The following is an 8,852-nucleotide window of genomic DNA, read 5'->3' as shown; positions in this document are numbered from 1 at the left end:
GAGAGTCACCAGGAGTTGCTTTACTCTGCTCAGATTAAGCCTGGACTTATTTAAAAAGAGAAAGATTCAAGAAACATTAGCTCACCGTCGAATCTTAGACAGTGAGAAAGAGCAGAATTTCCAGGGAAAATTACAGCTATTGCAAATGTGACTGACAAAGGAAAACTAAAAACCACCCAAAGAATCACCAACATAATGAGAGAGAAAAGAGCCTGCAAAGGTGCACAAATTTTGTGAATTCCTTTGCTGTCCCGAGGACTGGGTCATTGTCAAGTGAGAGTGTTTCCACGGGTGCCTTGCCCTGAGGAAACCCTTCGGACAGGTGGTCAGTCATATGCTGATCCAAGACTAGGCTGCACAGCTCCCAACACTTACCCACTTATCCTCCGCCTTAAAACTAACTGCCCAGTCTCTAGGACATGTGGGAGTCTCCTGACTTGCCTAGTCCCCTCACCCCCCACAGACATGCAGAGACACCAGGAAATGATGAAGTTCTTTAATGAGAAGCAGGGCAGTGAGGGACAGAGGGTAAGGGTGGATGAAGCCAGAAGGGGGAGTGAGAGAGCTCCTTCTGTGTCCTGTGCTCAGACGGTCAGGGTGGAGCAATGCTCTGAGGCAGGCCTGGACCCATGCGTCTCCTGCTGTGGAAAGGAGGAGTTAGTGGAGCCAAATGATTCATTCAGGGGAAAAATGTTGGGATGGCAGGAGCTCCACCCACCAGATCTAAACAGGACAAAGGTCATTCAACCCCACCCCCCTGCAAACTGAGTCCCCACATTCTCCATGCCCATGTGTGAAGAGGGGACAGGTGACTTCAGGGCAACAGCATGGCCAAGGGAGGACAAAGATGCTGTTGGACCCAGGCTCTGCCCACACCTGGCCAGTTCACCTTGGGCAGGTCTCAGAACTAGATCTCCCAAGCATCACACAGCAAAGAGGAACCTAGGAAGGCTGCTGGACCCCAGGCATGGCTGCCACATCCTTTAAAGCAATCCATGCCATCAATGGAGTCAACGTGGTAACTGAGAGGAAGGGAGGGGCACAGGAGGAGTTTCCCTTCTGCAGAGAGCTGCAGGGGTACACACAGAGGACATTCTCTCCAGCTGCAAACCAGCTGCAGAGTATCAGCAAGGGCAGATGCCTGATGTTCAGGAAACAACACCCACGAAGGAGCCCTGAACAAGTACCCACAGGTAGAGTGCCTTCCGGTAGCACAGGCTGTACCTGTCTTCACAGGTAGGAAAAGGTTAGAACACAGAGTGTCCTGAAGCCCTGTGGACCCCAGAACCAGGATTTCCTCAAATGTCCCCCAAAACTGGCCACTTACCCTAATTGCTTCCTAGAGGGCAGGTTTCTGTCCAAGAAAGAAAAAACATGATTCAGAAGACCCAGGGAATTCAGTCAGAAAGCCAAGGCCCCTCCATCAGCCAGCATGACCCCCACCCCTAAAGGACAAAGCTGGATGAGAGACAGTCTGTTGTCCTGAGTGACTGGCTGCCTTCCCTTCATGGGGCGGGAGAACAAGGCAGCTTGCTTCCTACCCCTCTGCATGGGGATGAAGATGTTCTCTGCGTTGAGGCCTCCAGCTCTTAGAGCATTCTGAAAATCTTCCAGGGCCTCCTGGTTGATGTCAGGGTCTCTACCTACAGACGAGACCAGGAGGGACAGGGGGTCAGGGACAGAGCTGGGGGAGCTGATAGAATTTCCTTTCCAGCCAAGAGGACTAAGCAATTTTGGGGTGAAAAGGGAGACATTGTCCATCCATGCAGAGACATGACCCAGAGGCCTGGGTGAGAGAGGAGAGCCCAGGTGGGGAAGGAGAACCAGAACACCACACTTGTTCCCCCATACATCTGACCTAGAAGACACAGGGGCACTGTGCCTTCAGTTCTCCTGAGTTCCTCTCAGGGCATCTGGGAACAGAGTGACCAACCTCACTCTGGAGGAGTATGTCACCCTTGGCTGAGGGAGACAGCATGGAGACTCTGGGGCCTTCATCTCCAGGCAAGGACACTGACACCAGCTGTGATGGGGGCCGGCCTTTATACGCTGAATCCTGTTTCTATACACATCCTTCTTCCAGCTGGAACCCCACAGTGGTGAGGCCCCTTTCACCCCATGAGCCCTTGGTCCACCTCACAACAATGGGACTCACCCAAGAGTTTTGCAATTCGGAAATGAAACTCAGGATTGTTGCTCTCACAGTAGAAGAAGTAGTGGTCCTCCACTGCAGATGGTATGATGTAGAGCACCTGAGTGCCCCCAACTGTGGAGGTACAGTGATGCAGATTAAGAATAAGCCTCCTGACCCTTGAGCAAGGATCCAAGGGTGGCCTGGCACCCAGCCTGGCACCTCTCAACTCTGTAACCTCCCAGTTATTCAGGTCTGCCTGACCCAGGTTCTCCACCATCCCAGAGCCTCAGTTATAAGGACCCTCCATTTCCATGGGAGCCACACACATGGGAGATGGCCATGTCCCAGTTCTGTGTGTCGTACAGGAGGGTCTGCCTCTGGATCCAGATATAGCCTATTCCTGACTCCCTCCATGAGGTCAGCCATAGCCAATGGGACATCACTGTGCAGTTATATTGACTAGTTTTATGTCAACTTGACACAAACTAAAGTCATCAAAGGAGGAAAATCCAATTGAGAAAATGCCTCCATAATATCAGGCTACAGACAAGCTTGTAGGGAATTTTCTTAATTAGTGATTGATGGAGGAGGGCCCAGCCCATTGTGAGTGGGGCCATCTCTATAAGAAAGCAAGCTGAATCACGATCAAAATTCCAACACAATTCTTCACAGACCTCAAAAGAACAATACTCAACTTCATATAGAAAAACAAAAACTTAATATAGCTAAAATGATCCTATATAATAAAGCAACTTCTGAAGGCATCACCATCCCTGACTTCAAGCTCTACTATAAAGCTATAGTAATAAAAACAGCTTGGTATTGGCATAAAATCTGACATGAGGACCAATGGAGTCAAATTAAAGACCCTGGCATTAATCCACACAACTATGAACACCTGATTTTTGATAAAGAAGCCAAAAGTGTACAATGAAAAAAAGAAAGCATCTTCAATAAATGGTTCTAGCATAACTGGATATCTACATGTAGAAGATTGCAAATAGATCCACACCTATCACCATGCACAAAACTCAAATCCAAGTGTATCACAGACCTCAACATAAATAAAAAAATAAAAAAAAGGAAGCAGCCTAGAATGCATTGGCACAGGAGACCACCTCCTAAATACAACACCAGTAGCACAGACACTGAGACCAATAATTAATAAATGAGACCTCCTGAAACTGAGAAGCTTCTGTAAGGCAAAGGACATGGTAAATAAGACAAAATGACAGTCTACAGAATGGGAAAAGATCTTTACCAATCCCACATCTGACAGAGGGCTGATCTCCACAATATATAAAGAACTCAAGAAACTAGACAGCAAAATACCAAATAATCCAATTAAAAATCATCTACAGATCTAAACAGAGAATTCTAGACAGACAGAAGAATCTCAAATGGCAGAAAGACATTAAAGGAATTGCTCAACATTCTTTGTCATCAGGGAAATGCAAATCAAAACAACTCTGAGATGCCATCTTGCACCTGTCAGAATGGCTAAGATCAAAAACACTGATGACAGCTTATGTTGGAGAGGATGTGAAGCAAGGGGAACACTCCTCCACTATTGGTGGGAGTGCAAACTTGTACAACCGCTTTGGAAAACAGTATGGTGACTTCTCAGAAAATTAGGAATCAATCTACCTCAAGAACCAATGATACCACTCTTGGGCATATATCCAAGGGATGATCAATCATACCATGAGGACACTTGCTCAACTATGTTCATAGCAGCATTATTCATAATATCCAGAACCTGGAAACAACCTAGATGCTCCACAACCAAACAATGGATAAAGAAGATGTGGCATATTTACACAACAGAGTACTACTCAGCTGTTAAAAAAAAATGACATCATGAAATTTGCAGGCAAATGGATGGAACTAGAAAATATCATTCTGAGTGAGGTAACCCAGACTCAGACAAACATAGAATATACTCATTCATAAGTGGATACTAGATATAAAGCAAAGGATAATCAGACTACAGCCCACAGCTCCAGAAAAGTTAGGAAGGAGGACCCTAAGAGGGATGCATGGATTGCTTTGGGAAAGGGAAACGGAGGAGATCTCCATGAGTAAACTGGGGATAAGGGGAACAATAGAGGGGAGGGGAGGGGGGATGAGAACATGAGGGAACTCGATGGTCAAGCTGGGAGAGGGACAGAGTGAGAGAGCAATGAAAGAGATATCTTGATAGAGTGAGACATTATTGGGTTAAGGGGAAGCCTGGCACTAGGGAAATTCCCAGTATTCCACATGGATGATCCCAGATTAGACTACTAGCAATAGTGGAGAGAGTATCTGAACTGCCCTACCCTGGTATTCAGATTGGTGAATACCCTGTCATCATAGAGCCTTCATCCAGTAACTGATGGAAGCAGATGCACAAATCCACAACCAAGCACCAGACCAAGTTCCAGGAATGCAGTTGAAGAGAGGGAAGAGGGATTATATGAGCAGGGGGTTGGTCAAGATTGTGATGGGGAAATCTACAGTAACACCTGAACCAAGCTGGCGGGAACTCACGAACTTTAGATCAACAGCTGTGGAGCCTGCATGGGACCTGACTAGGCACTCTGCATATGGGAGAAAGTTGTGGAGCTTGGTCTGTTTGAGAGACCCCTGGCAGTGGGATCAGGACCTATCCCAGGGACATGAGCTGGCTTTCTGGAGCCCATTACCTATGGTGGGATGCCTTGCTCCCCCTTGATGCAGCAGGGGAGGGGCTTGGTCCTGTCTCAATTGAATATACCAGGCTTTGCTGACTCCTCATGGGAGGCCTTACCCTTTTGGAGGAGAGGAAAGGGGTTGGGTTGGGTGGGGGGGACACTGGGAGGGAACAGGAGGATGGATGAGAGGGGAATTTGTGGTTGGTATAAAAAATTAATAAAAAATACTATAAATAAAAAAAGGAAACATATCTAAGATGGATAAATCTCCCATTAAAAAAAAAAGCAAGCTGAGCAAGTCATGAAGTGCCACTCTTCTATGGTGTCTGCATCAACTCCCATGTCCTGCCCTGTCCTGACTTCCTTTGATGATGAACAGTGATGTGGAAGTATAAACAAACTAAGGTCTTTCTTGCTCAACTTCCTTTTTGTCATGGTGTTGCAGCTCAGTATCAGTAACTCTAAGACAGCAGCCAATTCTCCTCTAGAAACAAATCTACCACACCTGATGCAGTGCTTGGTAGCAGTTGTTCCCATCTGGAAAGAAAACTGCCTCATGGGAGTGATCATGGGTATTAACAGGGTGACAAGAAGTAAAGGTTGTCTGTCCATGGGGCACCTAGAATGGCTACATTGGCCTCACATGTATCAAGGGAGGTTGGGTTCAGCCCTCACAGGCTCAGAGACTCACAGGCTGTGTATTTGTCAGGTTGATCTGTCTTCTCTAGGACAACGCTTATCTCTCGGCACTCTCCTGCAATCCTGGAAGACAGAAGGTCTGTGAGACACATTACCCAGCCACACACCTTCCCTCCTGGCGGCACCCACAACATGGTCTACAGGTGCCTGCTTCCAAGGGGGCCATGGGAGTGCAGGCTTCACTGAGTCCCAATCATGTTTCCAGCAGGCCTCCTGAGTCACATGTTCCAATCCCCTGGCTCCCACAGTGGCCTACTTCTGTGTCATGCCCCTGCTGGCTGTACCCTGATGGCCTCTTCTCACTCCCTTGCAACCTTGGAATGCTTGGTTTGCAGACATTGTCTGGAGTAAGCCCTTCCTGCCTAGCCTCCATGCTGTGTGGCCCCTGTGGCTCAGCCTCTGTCTCTGGAGATATTTAGGGACCAGCCCCACCATCAGTGTCACCCGGCCTGTTGAGGGAACTCTTCAGTGAGTGGGATTGGGGGAAAAGAACAAAGGGCAGACTCCAGGGTAACTGCCAGGTCAGAGTCTGCCCAAATGTCAGATTCCGTGAAGACAACACAGACACGGCCATGTTGTCCAGGGGCCACTAAGGTGACAGGAGCCCAAATGTCACATCAGACATGAAGGTAGAAGCCATGCAGATGGGAGGTCACAGGTGTGAGACCACACAGGTGAGAGTCTACACAGAGAAGAGGTCACACAGAGGACAGGTCACACAGTGATTGGCCACACAGGTGGTAGATCACACAGGTAGGAAGAGGCTGGGATTTTGGTGTCTCTTTGGAGCCTGATAAGCTTTCTCCATAGGGCCCCATACACACTCTCATTCACTCTGCAATCCCAGGCTCTGCCTCTCTCCCAAGCAGAATTTCACATTGGAGGCTGAACAGGCCCAGACTGCATGTTCACACTGGGTCTAAGAGTGAAACCCTTCTCCAAGGGCCTGGGTCACTGACAAAGGATACCCCAGAATAGAAAATGGGTGCCCCTTGTAGCTAAGATATTTTCTCTGGGCCACCCACCATCACGAGATCCTCTCTAAGCTGAGGCACCCTCAGTGGTACTATTGCCCCCAGCTCAGCCTCCAGCTCTCCTGTGTGGAGAATCAAAGGCCAAGAAGAATGTTACCATCTCAGCGGGCACACACTCACTGGACAGTGAACTTGACTTCGAGGTTGCCCTCTTCCAGGGTCTTGACGGTCATGGGAGTCACAGACACAGAGTCAAGGTTCTTGTCAGGAATCTCCTCGTCAGATGCTGTAGCTTTCACATACCATGTTCCTGATACCTGGAGAAGGCACCTGCCCATCAGGACTCAGGTAGACCCCAGGACCGCCCCTAGTCCTTAGCCCCTGAATCTACCTTGGCTCCCAAGTTCTGGACAAATGAAACATATTCCAGGCTCCCTTTCTATCAACCCATTAAATAAACTAGCTCTACCAGGGCCACAGTAGTGTGGTCTCCAACCCTTGCAGTTATGACACTATCTCAGACCCCTGCACTCCCAGTGAACAGTGAAGAGAGCTGGACTCTGACTCTGACCTCCTCCAGCCCTCTGCACCCAGAACCATCTGACCAGATTCCTTGTGCTGTGTCTGACATTCCCTCAGAGTAGGGCTTCAAGCCTCACTCTGAAATGATGTCTCTTTAGATGAAGAAGGAATGGGGGCTCTAACTGTCAACCTCAGACCCCCTGTCTGTCATAAACCCCCTTGAAGCCCCTGCCCATCTCAGCCTTACATCATGACTCTCTTCCACAGCAGGGTAGGCCTGGGCCTGCAGGGCCACAACAAGGCTCAGGCCAAAGCTCAGGAGCAGGGCCTTCATCTCCACAGTCTGTGCTCACAGGTGCCCAACAAGTCACTTGACAGGCTGAGGAGGCTGTGCTGGGGCCCCACTCAGCTGCCCTTTATACTGCTCAGCCCCGGGTCCCCAGGGAGCTTGGCAAGGAGGACTGACCAGTCCCTTCCTGGCCATTCATCATGGCCAGGTCTTCAGTGGACCAAATAAAATGTCATCATTGTTGGAAGTTGCTAGAGAACACTCATAGCTCAAAGGATGATGGGACAGGGCTCCTTGCAGATTTGCCCTGGCAAGAAAGTGAGTCTGAGTTAGAGGTGCAACCTCCCATGTCAGGAACTCGTGGGGGTGAGTAGAGCAGGATCGAACCCCTCCTGCACACACTGTGGTCATCCAGCTGGCTGACATGCTCATTGACACACAGGAGGCCACCGAAGCCAGACCATCTTGTGCTCCATTCTCAGGAACCTTCCTCAATCCCAGGGCAGGACACTGAACCTTAGATTCATCTTGGAAAAAGAGGAAAGTGGGGCCTGCTGAGTGACTGTCAAAATGTGTGCTTCAAGATGTGTCCCTCCTCGGCAAGGTGTGTGCACTAGCCCCGACCATCTGTGGGACAATGGTGGGTCAGACACAGGAAGCAAGCAAGCAGGCCTGTGTGAGCACATGTGCACACAGGCACACATGTACACACAATCGGCAATGGGACAGAGTCAGAGGTGGATCTGGAAAGGTGGCTCAGCAGTTAAGAGTCCTTTAAAGATGCTCTTGAGGAGGACCTGGGTTCATTTCCTAGCACCTGTATGGTGGTTCATGACCACCTGTAACTCCAGTTCCAGGGGATATGATACTTTCTTCCAGCTTTCAGTTACCTGTATGATTGTGGTACATATAAATTCACACAGGCTTAGAGTCTGGTAAAGGGCCTAAGGCACACGGGCTTCTGTCCCTGAAGCTAGCAGATGCCAGGGATCTTTTTCCTAAGGAGTGATGAGTGGATTCCTTGATACATTAAGGAGCCTAGAAACCCTTCTTATGGCTCTGATATGCCACTGTTTGTAACTTACTCTCTTTATCTCTAATACCCTCCAGGTCTATGTCATAGTCTGGGCAAACGTGTTGCAGCGTGTTCGCTTTATGTGGCCCTTTGGGTGAAGTAAGACATCTTTAGCTCAATTCCAAAGCTCTTATGCTCAGCCTTGGGTCAAGAACTCTGGATAAATCCCCTCCTGGGAAGGGTTGTCTTTGTTACCATTTGTTTTGTTTTGCTCTTCAAAATTTTCAGATTCTCTATATTTTAAAATTCAAGAGCTTCACAGCTGACCAGAGCACTGGGACTGAGGCTGAAGGCAGAGGCAGAAAAACTTCTGATAGCATGAAGACTGCAAGGTAACAGAGAAAGGAAAAGTGGGCAAACAAGATGACCCTCTCCCAAACAAAATACTAGACACAGGCAACTTCTGGTTGGCTTACTGGCTAGTGGTAAATGTCAACTTGCTACAACTCAGAATCACCTGGGAAGAGATTCAATTTAGGAATTA

At 48.6% G+C, this 8,852-nt stretch overlaps 1 protein-coding gene across 1 annotated transcript; it reads right to left on the bottom strand.

Moving 5' to 3' along the window:
* Positions 1 to 1,328: 1,328 nt before the first annotated feature.
* LOC131908045 (von Ebner gland protein 1-like) lies at positions 1,329 to 7,338 on the bottom strand. Its single transcript, XM_059259123.1, has 6 exons — positions 7,252 to 7,338; positions 6,663 to 6,799; positions 5,501 to 5,571; positions 2,156 to 2,266; positions 1,542 to 1,643; positions 1,329 to 1,354 (listed from the first exon to the last, which is right to left on the bottom strand). The coding sequence occupies exons 1-6, from the start codon at positions 7,336 to 7,338 to the stop codon at positions 1,329 to 1,331; spliced, it is 534 nt and encodes a 177-aa protein (XP_059115106.1).
* Between the last annotated feature and the right edge of the window lie 1,514 nt (positions 7,339 to 8,852).

Source organism: Peromyscus eremicus, chromosome 4, assembly GCF_949786415.1.
Source record: "Peromyscus eremicus chromosome 4, PerEre_H2_v1, whole genome shotgun sequence".
NCBI lineage: Eukaryota > Metazoa > Chordata > Mammalia > Rodentia > Cricetidae > Peromyscus > Peromyscus eremicus.
This window is presented reverse-complemented; position numbering and strand designations above follow the sequence as displayed.